General features: G+C 54.8%; 1 protein-coding gene across 4 annotated transcripts in view; it reads right to left on the bottom strand.

The window, feature by feature from the left end:
- The window catches only part of BCAS4 (breast carcinoma amplified sequence 4), a 42,298-nt gene that overhangs the window by 12,155 nt on the left and 8,880 nt on the right, over positions 1 to 21,263 (bottom strand). For 2 of the 4 annotated variants that reach the window (XM_025039896.1, XM_025039897.1), the window contains exons 6-8: positions 15,296 to 15,397; positions 11,623 to 11,757; positions 9,446 to 9,568 (exon numbers count right to left, since the gene is read on the bottom strand). In XM_025039896.1, the coding sequence (XP_024895664.1) occupies positions 9,446 to 9,568; positions 11,623 to 11,757; positions 15,296 to 15,397 (360 nt within the window). Of the gene's footprint in view, positions 1 to 9,445; positions 9,569 to 11,622; positions 11,758 to 15,295; positions 15,398 to 16,373; positions 18,158 to 21,263 lie in introns of those variants that run through there. The other 2 variants (XM_025039899.1, XM_025039898.1) reach the window with 2 other exon arrangements.

The following is a 21,263-nucleotide window of genomic DNA, read 5'->3' as shown; positions in this document are numbered from 1 at the left end:
GCTGGGGACGAGGAGACTGTGACGGCAGTGTGGAGTCAGGGCCTCCCCAAATTCAAGCCAGGTCACTGGGCCCAGCCAGGACACGAAAAACCACCTGCCTTCCCCTTCTTCCACCGGCCAAACCCATCAGAGAAATAATACTCTTAGAGGACAAAGGCCGCCTCGGAAGACAGGTCAGTCCCTGTGGAATGGACGCCATCTTCCCTTAAGGGCAACGCTTATTCGGGACTCCTGGAAACCTTTGCTCTGAAGCTCCACCCCAGGGCCTGCCACCGGCCTCGCCTGGCCTCCCCCCCGCTGGTCCCAGTCCTCTATGGTTGCAAAGAGAGGAGAGGAAGACAGACAGGGGCTGAGCATGCTCCCCTTGCGCCCACCCTGGCTCCAGCCCCTTGTCGGCCTTGTGCCACCAGCAGAGACCTTCTCCATGTCATTCACGGCTGTTTCTCCTGTGCCTCAAACGGCGCCTGGCATATAGTAGATGCTTAATCAATACATGCTGGACATCGACCGAGAGCCCCTCTGCCTCCCTGGACGAGCTCGTTCAGCCTCGGGGCTGGAGCCACTGGCTCCACGTAGGGCGCCTCCGGCCCTGAACCCCACCCTCGATTCGCCAACTGGGGGTCCACAAGCAAACGCATCCAGATGGACCCTCTGCACTCACGCAGCAACTTGGATGGATCTCCAGGGAATTATGCCACACAAGAAAAGCCAATCCCAAAAGGTTACATGCTGTAGGATTCCATTTATAGAACATTTTCGAAAGCTAAATTTTAGAAACGGAGGGCAGATTAGCAATTGCCAGCGGTTGGGCAAGGGGGGAGAAGGCGAAAGTGGAAACGGCCGAGCGCAGAACTGATTCGACACGCACGAATGAGTACAGGTGGGACAGGGGAGGTCGGGGTAGGAGCGGCGGACTGTATCCATGTCAACAGCCCGGTGGTCACATCATGCTGCGGTTTTGCAAAATGTGAGCCGGTGCAAAACGTGCAAGGGATCTCTCCGTACTATTTCTTATAACTGCATATGAATCTACAATGACCTCAACAAAGAATTTCAATCTCACACACACACGCGCACGCACACACACACGCACACGCGCACACACACGCACGCGTGCACACACACAGAATGAACCCTGTTTTCCCACCTCCACCCTGGCCACCCCAGTCCAGGCCACCAGCATCTCTCCCTGGACCATCCCAGCATCTCTAACCTCCTAACCTGCACCCTTACTTACACACCCAGCATCTTCCTTCATGTGGCAGATGCAGGGCAGAGCATGTCTCAAAGTCCTCCACAGTGGCCCCACGACCTGCTCCATCCTCTCCCCACAGCCCCACGACCTGCTCCATCCTCTGCCCCCACCTTTACCTCCAGCTCCAACAGGCTGCATGCTCAGGCCTCATGCTCCCTCAGCTGGCCCAGCCACCTGCATACTCTCCTCCCTCCAGGGTGCCGGGCCTCCCTGACCCCCTCCCCCATCCCCAGGCACACATCTCCCTGCCCTTCATGTCCCTCTCTCCCGTGGGGCACATTATAGATTACACTAGACTAACATCTGTCCCCCCGGGTTCTGAGGGTCTGAAACAGCTCCCAGCTCATACAGGTGAGTGCATGATAAATACTGGTTGAATGAATAAATGAATGAATTAACTAATGAACAAAAAAAGCGGGCAGGTAGGTGGATATTTGACATTGAGGGAGTTAGAATGAATGAATGAATGAATGAATGAATGAACAAAAAAAGCGGGAGGTAGGTGGATATTTGACATTGAGGGAGTTCAGCCCAGCCCAGGGGCTGGGGAAGGAGAGGTAAAGCCCTGGGGTCACAGGTATGACGGCTCCTGGAGCAGCCAAGGACAACTTGAAGGTGGACGTGGGGTAGGGCAGGGAGGTGGTGTGTTCGCGCAGAGTGGGATGGGCACAGCTGTCTCCAGGCACAAGATCCCAAGGTCTCCAGGGGAAAAAAGCCCAAGGTACAAAGGGAGAGGAGCCCATGACAGGACCGTGCTGGCCAGGCCGTGCTGCCTGCCCCACCCCCACCCCAAGACAACCCGAAACAGGAGTTGGGGTGGAGGCTGTGCTCACTCTCTAGTGCTTCTGGAGGTACAGGGGCCAAGCTTTCGGTGGTCCCCACTATCTGCCTATTTACTCCCCCAAAACAAGTGTGGCTCACGCTGTTTATGGGAATGAGGGTAAGGATAGAGGTGGGGTTCACAGAGGTCCTCAGATTTGAACTCGTGACATCCCCTCCAAAGCCCACGTGTTGCTGCCAGCACAGAGAGCAGGGCCCCTTCATCCGGCACAGTAAACCGTGTCCCATTTCCAGACCCCTCAGACGGCAGTCGTCCCCCTTTCTGGTGTGCGACTTTGGCCAAGGCACTTAGTCTCTCTGTGGTTTGGTTTTCTCATTCGGAACAGGGTGTTTTGCCCGTGTAACTGCAAAGGGCTTAGAAAACAGTAAGTGCTCAATGAATGCTGGCTAATTCCATTATCATGATGGCCCCCCGAATTCATATTCTTTTTAAACGCCATCATTAGCTTGCAAACAGCCCAAGTGTACAATTTTATAACATTACATTTTTAGTATTTAATGCATTCAGTTCCAAAACATGAACATTTAAATTAAATCACAATTGTGGGAGCCAATTTTACTACTGCTTTGATTTTTAATCACAAGGATCCGCAAAAATATTAAGTGCCAGGACATCTCTCAGCCACTAAGAGGCATGACTCATCTATCAATTAGGGTGCTTAGTTCACAGTAGGTGCTCAGTAAATGCCTGCTGGCCAGACAGTGACAGGTTACAGGAGGCTGCACTGGGCACAGAGACACTGGCGGCCAGTGCCATGAGCAGCCTGTGGCCTCCCATTTCTCTCGTAGCAATAACTCGTGCCATTTGAGCCCCTCCTGGCCACCTCAGCCCCTACACACACTCTTTGGGCCATTGCTCAATGCCTCTGGAGCCAGGTCCAGGACAGCAAAGAGCTGCCAGAGACAGGAAAGGAAAAGGCAGACCTGGGGCTACAATGCTGAGATGCCCAACCCGACTCACAGGAGGCACCTCCCAAGGGGCGCTCGGTGAGGCGCAGCCCTGACGCAGCCCCTTCCCTGCTCCAGCTCCTCGCCCCACTTAGAAGCTAGCATTACCCCACTCCGACTGGGTTCCCAGGTTAGTTATTAGGATTCTCCAAGGAACAAGAACTTTGGCCTTGACTTCAGATCTGGCAACGTGACAAGGTGTGACGGTATCTGCCGGAACAGGCCACCCGGATGAACTCGCTGCTTAATGAGACGTGGTTTATTTTCCCTGCAGAAAGCTGACCATGGACAGAACCAAGTTCAAGAGCTTTCCGGGCTCCTTGGACATCAAAAGGATCACACACACTTTCTCCAGATGCCACGACCCCCACTGCAGGCATCACCGAGGCATCTGCACAAATGAAGGCCACGACCTCCGCTCATCACGTCACCTCAGAGCCTGCGATGGCCGACCGCGGCTGCTCAACCTCTGCCCAGCCCACCCTCACTCAGGAACGCTGCACAAGCTGGTGCCAAGCCACTGCCACACAGCACGCCACGCCGTCCCCTCCCAAATGCCTTTCCTCGCCTATATCGGTGACTTCCCCTGACCTCTCTTTCCCCTTTTTCTGTCATACACAGGAAGTCAGAAGCACACGGCCCTCCTTATAATTACCGGCTAATTGTACCTGCCTGTGGGTTTTCCTTTCTGGGAAGACCAGGAGCTCAGGCACGGACCCAGTGTGATCATTTCTTCATCCTTTGGTGCCCGATTCACAACCGTTATTACTAACAGCTCCCATGTACCAAGTCTCAATACACACCGAGCGTGTCACTGCCTAAGTTAAAATGTCCTAACTTCTGTGAGCCTCGGCTTCCTCATCTGTGAAGTGGGAATGGAAGAAGGGCCTACGTAACAGGCGGGCATGAGGATGAGCCAAGCTCGGGCACGTGCAGCGCCGGCTCGTGCTGACCCAAACAAGAGCCCTGGAAACTCTGGCTGCTGGCATCGCGTAAATACGACATCAAAGGTAAGAGTCCCCACCTACTCCTGAGAGACTCTCAGTTTGGTGGAAACGGGTGAAGACACAGCGACTCCCCAAGGTGCCGTGTCCACAGGGGAAGGAGCAGGGGGTTAGGGGAGCCCAGAGGAAAGTTCCCTGGGGAATCAGGTGGCTTCCCAGAGGTGGCAACGTTTCTCTGACTTGGCCTTGAACAAGGAATAAACATGACCAGGCAGGGAGCAGGAAGGGTATCCGGTCGGGGGAACCAGCAGGTACAAAGGCCGCTAGCTCCGGGGATGGCAGAACTTGGTCTAAGGATGCTGCTGTCACAGGGATGCCTCTGATGGTAGCGGTGTTTGGGAAAAGACACTGTTGGGTGTGTCTCACCAACCAGGGAGAGGCTGGGGTGCTCCCATGAAGGCCTCGACAAATAGCTCCCCCTCAAAATAAAAACCCCTCATCATCAAAAGGAACTTCCTCCCCACGCACCCTCAAGATCTCAACAAGAATGCAATGCTTAAAACAAAACTCTGGTTCCCAACAAACCAGCCAGCCAGGAGCCCTCTGTCCCTCCCCAGCACGCATACCACCAAATATCCAGAGCCAGACAAACCCATTAATGTGCGAGAAGCCTGGGAGCTAGCTCGGTAGGGGGCTGGCGGGCGCTGGGGACCTGCACCCCTCTCCTCCATTGTCGTGCTAATATTTGCCATCTGCTCATGTTGCATTTTACCGCAAGGGATGATGGGGGCAGAAGGAGAAGGCGCAATGGAACCTCCTCTGCCTTCTTTGTGTTGGTGCCTTGCTGGCCTCCACCACGGAGATAAAGCCCCAGCCCGGCCTGCCTCCTTCCGGGAGTGACCCTCTAGGGGGACTGGGCAGAGGGAGGGGGAGGCGGCCCAGCCTGGCAGAGCCTCTGGCCCTCCCTCCCTCTCCACTGGGCTGGGCGGGGTGGGGAGGGAGCTGGGGGGGCACGGAGGAGGAGGGGAGGAGACGCCAAGCCTGGCACTGACGACTCCTGCAGGCCAGCCTGGGCAGGGCAGTTTCACCCACAGTCTCCATTACCTCCATGCAAGCCCAGGAGGCTGCCCCAAGCTGCCAGGAGAGAGGCAGGCAGGGACACTCCCTCCATCCCAGTTCTCCATGGCCCGGAGACGGCCTCCGGAGACATCTAGGGAGGCCATCAGGGCCATGGAAGCCCGCAGACATCCACTGATTCCTATTTACTGCATACCTACTGGGTGCTTGACCTGGGTAGGAAACTCAACTGCCCACAGACAGAAACTGAGAATGGGTACTTGGGCCAGAGACAACTTGGCAGGGATGCTGCTCAGAGTCTCAGACTTCTGTTTTTCTTTTTTTTTTTCAAAGAGCCAGAAGTACAGATTCTTACGAGAAATTTGATTTTTAAAACGCTGGGGCAACTAATTCAAATTAAATATATACATATACCAAAGCTGGCCTAAGAACACGTGTCGATGGGGCAGATTTGGCCGAAGGATCTCCAGTTTGGTCCCTGAGGCTGTGGACCTTGGCCTTGGGAAGATCGTAGCGGGAGGAGAGAGACGCACTGAACAAGGTCAAAGCAGGATCAAAGCCTGGACCTGCCACTTATGGTATGTGACCCTGGGCAAGTGAATAGCCCTCTCTGAGCCTCAGGCTCCATCCTCAGGAACCGGAATAATAACATCTACCTCTGGAGTTGTTATGGGAAGTTGAGACAAGGCTCTGAAAGCCCTTCACGTACATGCTCATTATAAGTACAACAGTTGGAGTAATAGTATACGCTCAATAAAACTGCTGGCTGTTAGTCATGCTGCTGCCAAAGCTGGAGGCTCCTGCTGGGGCTGGCACTGCGCAGGGAAGGGGCTGCCTCTCCACTCTTCCTTGGTCCCCAATGCCTCTGTGGGGGTAGAGGCCATCAGCCTAAATCCAGAGCTAAGGAGTGTGCTGGGTGCTATCGATCTTCCTCACCGTGTTTAACATTTAGGGGGGAAAATCCAAATGTCTAGCTTTCTCCCCTAAATAGGAAAATCTGGCTACGCTTGGTCCCCATTCCTTGAAGGCTGCTGCTGGGCCATGTCCACCCCTTTAGATGAGGCCTGGGCTTTGCAATTCGCCCGAGTTCCCACCACTCCTTACTGTGTTACACCTGGAATGAGTGTGGTACACTCATTCATGTCACCGGATTGCCCTGTGGGCATCTGTGGGTGAACAGGGTGGCTAGGCGGGTCCAAACCCAGTCCATGAGACACACACACCCCCTCGTCAGCCCGGCTCTGTGCGGGTGTCAGGCCTTGGCCCCAAGTGGTTTTGCTATTAGCCAAAGAGATTTCCTGGGAAAGCATCTCACTCTCATCCATCGGAAAATTAATCAAAATGACACCTCGTGAACAAGCTGTTTTGGCTCAGCAGAAAACGGTGGTTTACAACAAATTAGTGAGGTTGCTCTGGGCCCTTGGGCACACGCACCCCTGGGCATATGCACCAAGGGGAGGGCCTGGCATGGTCAGCAGCACACCCATAGTGGCCACCGGGCCGTGACCGGGCCTAGGCCAAGGGGACACAGTGACCTTAATGTGGTCTCCCATGCCCTTCCCAGGCCGGCGGCCCGCATGACTTGAGCTCCATCGCAGGCTTTCACTTCTGCACACGGCTGATGATCTCCAGATGCACGGGGCCGTCTGCGTGCAGGCGCTGGGCTGGCAGGCGCCTCCTCATACAGGGTCTCTGGGACCCAGATACTCATCCAGGAGACCTGGGCCCCCCGACCTGGAGCCTCTTTTCTCTCTTCCAGTTGGACAAGGGCCCTGAGACCCTGCGAGGTGAGAACTGCAGTCTGCTCAGGGCACAGAACGAGGTGTTTCCAGGCTGAGGAAATGCACTTCTAACAACTGAGCCCAAGCCTGGGGGGCCCACGCACCCTGCTCAGCTTTCGAGTTCAAGACTCAGCAAGACGTCGCCGACCCTGAACGCCCGCCTTAGCTCAGGGCAGGGCACCAGCCCTGGCAATGCTCCAGACAAATGTGACCAGTCACGCCCCTCATTACCCTTAGAGCAGTCTTCGACTCCTCTGTGCGGCCCAAGGCCCCGCCCAACTGCTCAGCTTTCGAGTTCAAGACTCAGCAAGACGTTGCTGACCCTGAACGTCCGCCTTAGCTCAGGGCAGGGCACCAGAGTCTTCGACTCCTCTGTGTGGCCCAAGGCCCCGCCCAGTCTGGCCCCGACCTCGTCCCTCGTCCCTCTCCCTACCGCTCACTCAACCAACCCACGCTGGACTTCCTGCCACCTTGTTTACCATGCAGGTCGCAGCTTCCATGGCCCTTCCTGAGAGGCCATCCTTGACCCCTCTCCCGCCACGGCCAGCCAGGGCCCCCTTTAGAAACAACTGTCTGCTGCATTTTCTTAGGATTTGGTCATGGTCTGTGTTCTCTCACTAGACACAAACTTCCTGAAGGAAGAGATGACAGCTCCGTCCCCAGCAGCGTGAGACAGAGTTAAGAATGTGAGTTCATATCCTCATGCCCAATGTGTGACCTCGCGTAATCTGGCTGTGCCTCAGTTTGCTCACCTATAAAATGGGGATAAAAAGAGCCCCTCGCCCATGGGATGCTGAGCTGAGAACAGTGCCTGGCACTGCAGGGCTGGCTGTATGTCACCATCGCCATGACACCGGCTCACCGCTGAGCGATGGGGCAGTCTGTCCTGCACCACGACATTACCCACAAGCAAAGCTGGCCTGTCAGACCCCCCAGTGCTCAGAACCCTCCTTCAGAGATGTCTAGAGTCTTTCTCTTCCTTTTTATTCCCACTGCTTTGGCGGAGGCCCTCGTCACCTTGCATCAAACACAAACCGGTTTTCTGGCAAGCATGTGATCGTGCCCACGTCCGCGAACCGGCGGTGAGGCTATCTGAGGCTTCCGGCGGCTCCGCGACCTGCCCACGGTCACGCAGCTAAAAAATGCTATGCGAAAGAGAAGCCCAGTTCTTCGTTAACGTCTTGGAACATTATCAGGATCGATGTAAAAGTGTAATCAAAAACTTCTATGCCACGCTGTGCAGTGTGAAAATACAGACCTTTGTACCATGAAAACACATCCACTGTAGCGTGAAAACACGCACATTTTTGTATCTGGGCGCTGAGGGCCCAGGGCACCGGGCCGGCGCTGTCTGTGGACTGACCGCAGACGACTGACCGCAGACGTCACGGGCAGCTCACCTCGGAGGCAAAAGGGCTGGGCTTCAGGCGGAGCTCGTTAGGAGGTGGCACACCGCTGTCCCCAGGCCTTCAGGCCTCCTGGGGCCAGCCCAGGCCATGGCCAGCACCCAGTCACAGGGGTAGGGCCGGGTCTGAGTCCCTGGTGCTGTGGGGACGGGTGCTCTGTGTCCACCCTGGGCCCCCCCACTACGTCCGCAGACTGAGGAAGAAGAGAGGGGAGAGTCTGGTGAAGTTAGAAAAAGCAAGGACCCATTTCCTCCCATCTCGCCCCCAAAGGCCCCCACCCTGCTCCAGGGTGAAGGTTGAGGGGCTCCCTCCCAGATCCCATGAAGGGGTCCCCACTCATCCCCCGATTCTGGAAAGACCATGGGGGGAGACAGCGATGGGTGGCCTATTTCCCTTGGGGCATAGGCTTCCGGGAGAGTGGTGTGGCTCACCCCACAGGGACAGGAACCCTTGCCGGCATGCACGTGGTGCCAGGTGACGCTCCAGCGCCCATGTCCCACCCCAGCCTCCGCTCCACGGGACCCCTGGAGGGCGGGTGGGGCCGGAGATGAATCTGGGCTTGCGAGGAGCAGCTGCCCACTACTGCGGGGAGGAGGGCTGCTGCGGGCTCTCTGAGCAGGGTGGCAGTGTCCACCTTGGGCAGGCACCGAGGGGAACTGACTCGAGACACTGTGAAATCCTGGCTTGGGGGAAATCCAGATGGAAGAACAGAGAACCATCTGGGCGTTTCGCGAGGACTCTGACCCCCAGACAGCAGTTTCAGTTGTCAGAACCAGGCAGAGAGACCCAGCTGAGCCAAGTGGGGCAGAGCCAAGCGGGGCAGAGCCAAGCAGGGCAGAGTGCTGGCTCTGAGTCCAGGCCTTACAGGTTCAAATTCCAGCTCCACCACTTCCGGGTGGGCGAGCAACTTGACCCTTTGATGCCTCAGTTTACCCATCTGTAAAATAGGGACAATGACCAGACCTACCTCTCAGAGTGGGATGTGAGGTGTCTGCACAGTCAGGGACCCAACACAAGCTGTGACGACCATCAGTCTATAAGGACCCCTCAGCTTGCACCCTGGGGGCAGGTACAGCCCTGGGAACCCTCGGGCCTGCACACACGCGTGTGCATACACGCTCACCTGCACTGTCTGCCCCAGACAAAGCCCTTCTGGGGCCAAGATCAACATGCCAGGGGTGCAGAATGACTCACCATCCCTGGCTGCGATGCGTTTCCTGGAACAAGTTGCCACAGAGAGGCCTGGGGGCCCCGAGTCTGGCAGACACGAGAAGGGGCAGGTCCTGGCACACCCAGCCGCACCCTGGTGGGACGTTGCTGCAGGAGTGGGAGGGGGCTCCTCAGTATCAGAGCCCCACGGGGGCGCCAGCCCCAGCACTGACCTCAGACACGTGACTCTCCTTCAGGCCTTAGTCTCTGCCTCTCATTGGGGACACTAGTGCCAACTGCATGGGGACAATTATGCAGATCATCCAACAGGCTATCGGCAGCCAAGGACCTCCAATCCTCCTCCCCCAACGTGCTTCTAAAGCCATCGGTGGACACAGCACTGTGTGACTGGGGCACTCCCAGACACCCAGGGACAGTTTACCGCAACTCGGGGGAGAGGAGGACAAAGGAAGCAGCTTGTGACTTCACAGTTGTTGGAATGCAGAAAGCTTGCATTTGTCTGGAGAGGGGGCAATCCCGGAGGGCTTTTCAGAGGAGGCGGCATTAACTCGGGCTCTGAAGGATCAATAGGCGTTTCTAGACCATGAGATCTATGGGGCCACTGTCCAGCTGTTATTGGCCTTGGGCAAGTCACTCACAGGCGGGTGAGCAGCACATGCCTCAGGCAGGTATAGCACAGGATGGAACAAGGGGTCCTGGCAGGGGCTGGGGAGTGAACGCCTAGCCAGGCATCCCGAGTCACGTTCAAATAGCATCGCCTGACCGCACAGAATGAGTTCGCATGAGCCCGATTCTGCCCGTGGGCTGCAAGACTGCAACCCCTAAATCCTTCCAAACTTCCACTTCCTCATCTGTCAAATGGGGATGACACTAATATGCAGTGCACATGATGGCCGGGGAAGGCAAATGAGCCAGGGCACGCGAAGTGCCTGAAGCAGCGCCTGGAACGCTCACGCGATAAATGAGTCTCTGTGATAACACAAAGTGGAGACGTGGGGGCAGGAGAGAGGGACGGAGACGACGGAGGAGACGGGGTACCCCCAGACAGAGCCCAAGGAACAGTGTGAGACTCCACCGGAGGCAGGACAGGGTGGCTGGCTGGGCAGACACCTTTCCTCTGAAGGGCAAGGCCACAGAGACAGGTCACCCGGGGCTCCAACCCAGCCTGGTCACATCAGGCTGTGTGACCTCGGACAAGTCCCTTCACCTCCCTGAGCCTCAGTCTCCTCGGCTATAAAATGGGGGTGATGACAATAGTACTTTCTTCCAAAGACTGGTGTGAGAATTAGATGCCATATAAAACAGTACATAAAGCGTTTAGAACAAACTTAACGTAAACCATTGTGATAATTATCAAATACAGCCTAGGGCAGAGATCTCACACCCAGCATTACTGACACTGAGAGCTAGATCATTTTCTGTTGTGGGGGCTGCCCTGGGCATTGTAGGATGTTTAATAGCATCCCTTTTTCTACCCATTAGATGCCAGTAGCACCCCTCATCTCCAGTTGACAACCAAAATGTCTCCAGACATGGCTCAATGTCCCCTGGACTAGGGGACCAGCACATGATAAGTTAGAAAGACAAATATGTCTTAAATATTAAAGGTCTTAATTGCAGGCTGAGTCTGGCCTCAATTTTTTCTGCCAGTAAAAGGGACACAATGATCCTTCCTTTCTTCTGGGGTCATAAGGAGGATCTCAGGAAAGCAGAGATGTGGGCGGGAGAGGCCTTTGCAAGTCACAACGGGCCACACGCAGGCTGGACCCCGTCCACCCTCCCCGGCCCCTCTGGGCTGCTAGAGGCTGACTCGTGCCTTGGGAAGGATGGCCTGGCCTGAATTCTGGTGCTGCTCTGAGCCTGGCCTTAGGTTTGTGGGGCAGGGACAGGGGAACAGCGTCTGTTTCTGCTTACTGTGCTAATCCCAGAAGGACCACGGGGCTTGGCAAACCCCGGGCGCTCAATAAATGGGGGATGAATAAACGAGCAGTCATGGCACTGAAGCTCAAAGCTCAGGGTCAGAAGAGGCACCCGAGGGAGAAACCGAGACGCCCAGCCACGCGGGCCGGCCCTCCTCTGGCCAGCCAGACACCATTTCCTGTCTGCAGAAATGAGATGTGCCCTTTGAACTCCCATTTCCTGAGCCCCTCTCCCCACTCCAGGGTCTAGTAGGAGGAGGCGGGAGGTGGGGAGATACTCACGGTCCTGAAGCGGGGGAGCCCCGCGGACCCCAGCCACCTCCGCAGGGCCTGTGAGAAGGCCCCGTGGTCCCTCTCAGCCTGAAGCACGTGGTCTTCCAGGAAGGAGACATGGCGCCCCACCATCTTGACGAAGGCCTGGCGGAGAAAGCAGACGGCAGAGATGCCACATCTGCCACGGACAGGACCACATTTCTGGCCCCCTCGGCCAGCAGAGACGCCAGGCCCTCAATCGCTGCCACCAAAGGGCTCCTGGAGAGGTCGGGGCTACTTAGCTGGGAGGCCACCTTCGGGAACCCTGACGATGACAGGGACAGGCCTGGTCAAGCCTCTACTTGTGTCCTCCCATATCCTCCCCATACGGACCCGAATTTTTAGCCTCTGTTTTGCAGAGGAGGGAACGAAGGCCCAGAGAGGTTGGGTCACCTGCCCTAAGCCGCACAGCTCTCTCCAGGCCTCACTCTCCACATGGCCTTTGTACCAGCTCTCTCCATGCTGGCCGCTCTTGACGGGGCGGATGCTGCTTGTCTTTCAGGCTCTGGATCGACTGTCCCCTCCACAGGGAGGCCTTCCCTGAACACCCGATCGAACGCAACCCCTGAGCCGCTGTGGAACCGCTGCTTCCTGTCTTCTTAGCTCTCTTCGCCCTCTGAACTTCTTCCCTGTGTGTTTATTCACAGTCCACCTCCCTCTGCAAGGCCAGCTCTGAGCGAGCAGGTGCTGAGTCAGTGTTGTGCACCGGCCAAGACCAGAGCCTGGTCAGCTGGCTGGTGAATGCATGAATGCATGCACACGTGAATGAATGCACGCATGAATGAATGAAAGAATCAATGCATCCTTAGCAAAAAGACATTGGACGGACCCAAGATGGCGGCGTTGTCGTGCTGCTGCTGCCCTGTGGTTCTGGCAGGGGCAGAGCCAAGGGGCTGAATAAGCCACATCAGGGGTGTGGATGTGCGTGTGCGTATATGTGTGTGCGTGTGTGTATTTAGTCGGGGGGAGGACAAGGCGACATGGGCTAGAAGCTTCTCCTGACCAGGGCTCCGGCCCTGGAGCTCGGAGGCCATGTTTAGCCAGCACATCTGGTTGCAAAACACAGAAGAAAGTCCTGCCATCCCCTTCCTCCAGCCGATTCCAATTTTACGCTCCCTGTGCTAAGACCAGTCTGGTGGGGAGTGAGGCCGCCGAGAAATGCGTGCTCACGAGGTCTGACCCGCTTCCAAAATGCCTGCCAGCGAGGGCAGCCCTGCCCAGCCAGGCCTGGAAGAGGCCAAGCCTGGGCCACCCCAGCCTGTAGCCGACTAGGGGGAAGATGGGGGAGGAGGGGACACACATGTATCCACACAGATGGGGACTGGGGGACAGAAAGAAGGTGACAGCTCATCATAGGCCCCTGGTGGCTTAGTGTTGGGGGTATGGGTGACTTCTATATATTTTTCTCTACAGTGAAATATATTACTATTATCAGGAGGGAAGGAGGAAGGGAGGGAAGAAAGGAAGGAAGGAAGGAAAGGAAGGCTCAAAGAATGCATTGAGTAAAATCTCAGTACTATGCTTTATAAACTATTAATTTAAATCAAAACACATTTTAAAACCAGAATAAAAATGAGAAAGAACCATTATAAACTGTGATGGATGGAAGGAAGGATGGAAGGAAGGAAGGAAGGAAGGAAGGAAGGATGGAAGGAAGGAAGGAAGGAAGGAAGGAAGGAAGGAAGGAGAGAAGTCCCACTGTTTTTCATTGTATCTGTGAGTTCTGATGTATCTGAACTCCTCTGGCAAAGGCCTCAGCTTCGGAGCGGGGCCCGGTCCAGAGAGAGGGCCAGCACTGGGCACGGAGGCACACTTAGGAGCACGGTCTTTCTCAGTGTCGGCTCCGCCACTTCCTAGCTGTGTGACCTCCGGCAAATCACTTCGCCTCCTCCTGCCCCAGAGCCAAGATCTTCCCTTCGTCTGAGCCTCTCCCTGAGCTGCGCCCCCACCCGCACCTCCCACCCCCCAACTCCTCCCTCCTCCAGCGGCCTGGAGCATTCTCTCCGCAGTCAGCGCAGCCCTGGCCTCACTCCCCTCAATCACCCTGGGCAAGTGTGGGCGGAACTAAGATGGGGCGATGATGCTGGCTCACCCGGCCGGCCTGGCGTAATCACAGGGTCCTTCCCCGAGGGGACAGAGTGTCAGAGGACGAGGGGGACTGGAGGATGCTGAGCCGGGCGGGGGCTTTGAAGACGGAGGAAGGGGCCACGGGCTGAGAAACGCGGGGAGCCTCTAGAAGCTGGAAAAGCCAAGGGTGTGGATTCTCCCCCAGAACCTCCACAAGGAACTGGCTGACACCTCGACGTTAGCCCATAAGGCATATTTTTGACTTCTGACCTCAGGCGCTGTAAGATCAGAAATTCGCGTTTTAAACCACTAATCGGTGGTAATTTTTACGGCGGCAACAGTAAACTACTGTGGTGATGCTTTGTAGATGTGTCTCTCCTGCTGGAATGTGGCGGTGGGCTGTATCTGCCTTCTCGCCGTGAGGACCCCACAGCGGCACATAGTAGGCCCTCAGTGAGTGTTAATGGGCTGAACGCTAAAGAAAAGAATTGGACTTTGGGTCAACTGGGTTGACCCAAACAAGGCAAAAACCGGGGCTGCCAATCTTCACTTTTTCTTCCTCTTTCAAATGTGTGGAATAAAATTCAAATGAATCAGCTATTCCAAGGGCAAAGTTTTAATTATAATCCTGCCTCGCTCTCTGCTGACAAGAATGTTAATTCTCTGCTAACTCCAGTGCCGACAGCCACGCTCCCCTCCTTTGGAGCTCAGAGAGGCCCACGTCCCTTCTGTCCAGGTGACAGCTATTAAGCTCTAAGCTCCTCTCCGTGCAGGGAACGAAGATCCTGAGCCGAGGGCCCCAGCTCGTCTCAGAGATCAGGCCCCGTGGATGCGAGCGGAAACCTCAGCTTCATGCACTTAGCAACGTGACCCTGGGTAAGTGGCCTACCTCTCGGAGTTGATGCCCTTCGTCCGGGAGATGGGACGGCGAGGGTACCAACTTTGCAGGGCAGCAAGGAGAAAAATGAGAGGCCATCCAGCTTAGCCTGGTGCCCACATGCGTAACGGATGGGGGAGATAAGGCAGGAGTGAGGCCATAGGGCACGGCGGGGACTGTGGTGACCGCGAGAGGACATGCCTCACGTGAGGCGCAGCTGCCACCAGCTCCACAAGAATACAGCTGGGGGTAGGAAATGTTCTGTTTCTCAGTGTGGGCCATCTCTCCCTGGGAGAGTACATGTGTAAAAATTTGCTGAACTGGACACAAGGATGTGTGTGCTTTATGTATTTACACCTCGAACAATAAACAGAAGAAAGTACTTAGAGAAATGTGGGCCCAGGGTCAGAAAACTTCCGAATTTCCAAAAGCAGTTTAACATCCAGATATTTTTATATGAAATACCCAATTTTTTAAAATAGGATACTTTCTATAAATTCACATCTGTCACATTTTTTTAAAAAATGCCACGTGAGCGTAGGCCCCCTTTTGCCACCAACTCGGCCGACTGGGTCTAACGGGTCGACTGGGTCTAACGCCTGACACTCTCGAGGCCAGATTAGCGTCTTGGAAGAGGGCACAAAAGAGGCAGAACTAATCCACCGGTCTCACAAAGACAGCTCGTTTTCCTGTACACACCTCCAGCTGGTCCACTTTGGTGTAGATGCCACGCATTTCTGTCACCTTGGCCTTAAGGAGTGGGATGTTTTCCTCCAAGATCTGTGAAGTGTCGCTTCTGATCTGCAAGGAACAAAACAGCTCATCAAGCGCCCTGCCCTGTCACCGCATCCTGCCGCCCGTCTCTGGGATCGGCCGGGGTTTGCAGAGACCTCACTGATGGCTGAGACACTGAGTGGCATCCCGCCCAGGGACAGGCCCAGGAGTAACCCAGAGTCCCAGACCCACCCAGTTATTATTTACTGAACCGAAAACTGTTTCCCCAAACTAAACATCTTCATTTTCTAAACCACTGAACTAGACAAACGCAAAGAATCATAATCTCTAAACCAGAGTCAAGGTGAGTCGAGCTTTCCCTGCACTGGAATTAATAATACTAACAAGTTAATAGCAATCATTAACTTGGTAACGAAAGCCATGACGGATCAGGGAGCCTCCTCCAGGCAGACACTGAGCTGAGCGCTTCCTGTGCTCCATGCACCTCGTTTATTTTTCGATTTCTTCTGCGTAGAGGGACCCAAAAGTGACTGTGAACGTTAGGAAGCCACCACCTCTCTTCAATCACTGAAATCAGACACTTAAGCCTCTGTTTTCTTTGAGCTGAATGGACGGAGCCCAACCCTTCGGTATGTGTGTGAAAGAGATTCCATTTCCGTGTTATCATGTCCTTACGGGGTAGAGAGGCAGCTTACATGCCGCTCTTAGGTGCTAGGGGCACCTGAATCCCCTGGGGGATGCCTGTCGAAGGCTGCTCTCCAGGCCCCTCTGAGCCTGGTCTGCTTTGTCTAGAGTCGGCTGGTAATCTGTGTTTTCAGCCAAGCTCCAAGGCTATGCTAGAGTAGGGGTCTGGGGACATTCAGAGAAACACAAGTTGGGCACATTAGGAGCTGGACTCGGGATGCAGACTGGAGTTTAATTTAGCTCTACCCACCATGAGCGGTGGGACCTTGGGCAAGTCACTACACCTTTCTGAGCCCTCCTTTACTTACCTGGACAGGGAAGCAATTGCAGTGGCCTCCGTGTCCTTGGAACGCTGGGAAGACGGAACATTCAGCAGAGTGTCTGACATGGGGCGTGCAGGTAGCTCCTGACATAGCCCTCAGTCATCCCCACCTGCTGGAATCCACGCCCTGGTGTGACCTCTCCCCTAGCCTGTGGGCTGGCCCTGGGGACTTGCTTCTGATGAAGAGGAGTCAGCCAAAATAAGAGATGTCACTCCTGAGACGAGGTTACAGAGACTGTCACTCCATCTCGCTGGCAGTCTCCTCTCTTGCTGGCTCATCACCCGCCCCCCACCCCCCCAACTTTCCCTCTCAGTCACTAGCTTTGGTGAAGCAAGTTGCTATATGGCCGGGAACTGGGGTGGCCTCCAGCCAATAGCCAGTGAGGAACTGAGTCCCTCAGTGCAATGACCCACAAGAAAGTGAATCCCACCCAGAACTCATGACGTTCCCTGGATGCGATCCAGCCCTGACTTGAGCCCTGAGATGACCATGGCCTTGGCCAATGCCTCAACAGCAGCCTGGGAGAGACCCGGGACCACAGGCCCCAGCCAGGCTGCCCCTAGATTCCTGACCCACAGACACTATTAAATAAGAAAGGTAACTGAGTTTGGGATGATTGGTTATGCAGCAACAGGTAACTAACACAGGTGACAACTCAGCACAAAATTTTCATTTTAAAAATGGTTTTGAAAACTACCTGTGTTTCTTCCTCTTTCTGCCTAAGTACAGGACGCGTCTTGTGGTTCTCATGGGATTCCGCTCCCACCACCCTTCAGGACGCCACCTGCTCGCTCGCCCTGGGTTTCTTGGAAGCCGGCCCATGGTCCTGCATGTCTGAAACCATACTCCTCTCCCGGTTCCCCTCCTCTGGTCATGGCACTGCCATCTCTCCGGGCGCCTGACCCCAAGCCCACTGTCCTGAAGTACATTCCTTCCCCCTGCCCTGACCCCATGAGGTCGAAGCTCGGCCCCAGGACGAGGTTGCTCAGGCTGCCGGGCCTCAGTCTCTGCCCTGACCTCCCTGGGCCTCAGTGTCCTCATCTGTAAAATGGGGATCACACCAGTGCTTCTCTGGAAATAATGCTCTGGGGACTGAACGAGATCATCTGTGGCTGGACGTGGCTCACGGATGTACCTGATCTGACTCACCAAGTGTTTCAGTTTTTAAATTTAACTGAATTTCCAACTTTAAAATTTGAATGGGGTTCCTAGGAGAAACGGCCGATTCCAGGGCTGAGGTAGGGGAGACAGAAGACCCCGGAGCACCCTGTAGTGCCAGCTGGTAAGGAAATGTTAAAAAAAATAATAAAGGATGGGCCAAAGCTAGAACAATCTGAACAGCAAAATAAATAGCGTAATATTGGATTATAACCCAAAGTATAAAATAAATACACGCAAGTCTCATAAGAAGGAATGACTGAATAGGCTATGGGGCGGTCGGGGGGCCGGGGGCTCGTTATGTCACTGTGCAGAAGGCTGACCAGGGCTGACACCCCAGTGATGTCCCATGGGTGTCACGTGCCCCTTGATAAGCTGTGATGAGAAGGCACCTCGCCCCCATGGCCTTCTCTCCAGACGGCCAGAGCCCCCCGTGTGATGCACACGCAATGACCATCAGGCAGACCAAGAGCGAAGGGCCCTCTACAAACCACCTGACAAATACTCCTTCCAACTGCCGAAAGCAGGGAAAGTGTCGCAGGCTGCAGGAGACACGGCCGCTGGATGCAGGGTGGGATCGTAGACGGGGTCGCAGGATGAAGACGCCCGCGGGAAGCTGGTGGGGTTCAGTGAGCAGCAACGTGCCGTGTTGGTTTCTTAGCTGTGACGAAAGTCTGGGATGACGTGAGACATTCACAAAAGGGAAACTGGGGGGGGCGGGACACGGGAACTCTCTGTGCCACCTCTGCGACTTCTCCGTAAATCTAAAACTATTTCGCAATAAAACACATTAAGTATGGCTTAAAAATACCGAACTGATTAAGTCTGGATTTACAGCTTCTCTTAAGAGTCAGCAGCTTTGGCAGCGCTGGGCCTGTGGCTCTCCAGCTACCACAGGCTGAGCTGTGCGTGGCTCAGGCCCCTGGGCTGGGTTTCCACAGTCACCACCCGTCCCTAATGCCTCGCCCGCCCCCTTCGCTTGTGTCCATATCCTGCCTGACTCCCGCAGGCACCTGCATTTGCTACCGTGATGGGGAAAAGTCCTCAAGAACGCCTTTGTTTCCCTCAAAGCCACGTCTCTCAACGAGGGCAAATTCAGGAGAAATCACCATGATGCAATGAAGGACAGATAACTCATGGCAAGGTCAGAACACAGAGGATCAAATGCTGTTTTCCTTTCTGCTAATTTCTAAAGAAACAAGTTGGGGTGGGGGCAGTGAGGCTGGGAGGGCCTGGTGTCCGCAGCCTACAGGAGAGAACGGAATGCTGCAGAGAGCAGATTCACCGAGCACCGCCCACAGCACCGCCCCGCCTTCCATCCGAAGGGACGGGAGGAAGAGAGGTGGTCTGAGGGCCAAGTGAGAAAGCCTGTTTCTAAAGGCGCAGGCAGCAGGGAACTACCCAGACCAGCCCAGAAGGCGGGCTGCAGGTGTGGGGGAAAAGTAGAGGGTGATCTTTGGGGTCTGAGGGACCCCCAAACCTTTCTCTTGGTTTCTCCATGAACTGGAAATCATGTAGGCTGGGTCAAGGGGGCATGACACCAACACCCCAGGAGCGGTCGCCATGTGCTGGGAATGCCATGTGAAGAGGAAATAGTTCACCTTCAACCTTATTTTGTCGGTGATAAAACTGAGAAAAACTCAGAAAAACTAAATGAGCTGGCCCGAGGTCACAAAGCTACAAAGCGAGACACGGGGGATTCCAAACCAGGTTGGTTTGAAGCCACTCCCCTCCCAAACGCCAGAGGTCTGCAGACACGTTCTATCAGACACATGCAGAGCCAGCCCGCATCGTCTCCAAAAAAACCAAAATCGACAACACAACAGCATCACCAAGTTAGGGGCCAAGATCTAAAACTGAGGAAATTTTCTTTGAAGACCCAGATTTCTGGCTTCTTGTGAAAAAATCAGAAGACCTGGTCACCTTGAGCCCCTGTTTCATGTGGCAACGATCAGCTAGAGCTGGGAGACAGCTGCCCCCTTGGGTTAACCACAGTCCCCACCACTCCCGAGAGCCTCCCCAACATGGCGTCCATGGGACTTTTCTTCTTAAATGGGAGTCGAAGGAAAGCAACACGTTTCTCTCCTCACACCCAACCTGCTACACATCATCCCATCACAGGCATCTGAGAACACGCGCTTTGTATGTTACCAAGAAGAGCAAAGAGATGTCCGTAAGGGATCAATGCTTTCTGAGCCTCTGCCAGGACGAACCACCCAGCCAGGTTTATTGGTCTGGAGGCCTGGCAGACCCTTCCTCCGCCTGTCCTCCCCTCTCCCCAAGCTGGCCTCTGGAGCCCAGAAGTCTGGGCAGCGGATGTGGGGGTTATCGCAGAGCAAAGACGGCTGTGGAAGATGATTCAGGGCCTCCAGGAAGGAAAGCCAAATGCACTTGACCCAAGAACACACACCAATGCCAAATGCAACTGCTGGGCTGAGGCCAACAAGAAATTTTCTCCATTTATGTGAGCAAAGTAAGAGTCTGCTCCCTGGCAGAAGGTGGGCCCCAGGCCATGGGGGTTTCAGAGGGCTGGGACGAGCTGCCCAAACCCCAGAGGGCACTGAGCGGGAAGGCCTTACAAATCGGTGTCTGTGGATAACCTCGTCCCTGTCTGTGGATAACCTCGTCCCTGTCTGTGGATAACCTCGTCCGTGTCACTACCCTCGGGCATTTTGATAATGACGGAGATAATCTCGGTAGCCATCTTATATGGTCACAGTATGGAGCAGATGCGGTACTGAGCAATTGTTTTGCCATAGACTTGTATGGTCATAGTATGGAGCAGATGCGGTACTGAGCAATTGTTATTAACCTGAGTGTAAATGACATACTGTAAAGTGCCCAAGCCTTAACTGGACAGTTTGGTGAATTCATACGTATGTTTACAGCTGTGTAACCACCGCCCAGGCCAATGTATGGAACACCCCAGCACCCCGCAGACTCCCTCATGCCTCGCCCCAGGCACAGCACTCCCCAAAGCTAAGCGCTCTCCAATGGCCATCACCACAGACTAGTTGCCTATTTTCACACTTCATATTAAAGGAATCACACAGAATGTGTTCTTGCATCCGGATTCCTTCACTCAGCGTCCCGTCTGTGACAGTTATCATGATGTGCACGGGAGTCCACTCTTTTCCATTGTCGTGCAGGAATAAACAATGTATTCACCCATTTCTACTGTCGATAAACACGTGGGTTGTTTCCGGTTTGGGGCATCACAAACAGAGCTGCTCTGAACACCTGTGCACAAGTCTTTGTGGACACTTATTTTCATTTCCCTTGGGTAATGGTTTTGGATTAGAATTGACGGGATGTAGGGTAAGGATACGTTTGACTTTATAAGAAACCACCAAACTGTTTCCCAAAGTGCCTGTGCCTTTTTGCATTTCCACCGGCGAGTGAATGAGAGGTCCAGGTGCTCCACGGCCTCGTCTACACTTGCTATATCGTCTGTGCTTTTCATTTTGGCCACATCCCTGCCTCATCTATTCCTCCCGATAACTCTTTGGAGATGGATACCATTGGCAGTAGGTTAAAGATGGACCCGAGTTCTTTACACTCCTTCCGTGAAGAGGGAGGGGCCATGTACTCTCCCCTTGGATCTGGGTAGGCTATGGGACTGCTTTGACTGGCAAAATATGACAGAAGTGACGCTGTGTCGATTTCCATACACAAGCCTCCAGAGACATGGCATCCTCCTCTTCTGTCTATTGGAATGCTTGCTCTGGGGGCCGAATCGCCATGCTATGAGGCGGCCGAGCTAGCCA

This window comes from Pteropus alecto, unplaced genomic scaffold (assembly GCF_000325575.1).
Source record: "Pteropus alecto unplaced genomic scaffold, ASM32557v1 scaffold45, whole genome shotgun sequence".
Classification (NCBI taxonomy): domain Eukaryota; kingdom Metazoa; phylum Chordata; class Mammalia; order Chiroptera; family Pteropodidae; genus Pteropus; species Pteropus alecto.
Note: the sequence above shows the minus strand (reverse complement) of the source record. Positions and strands in the feature narration are given on the sequence as shown.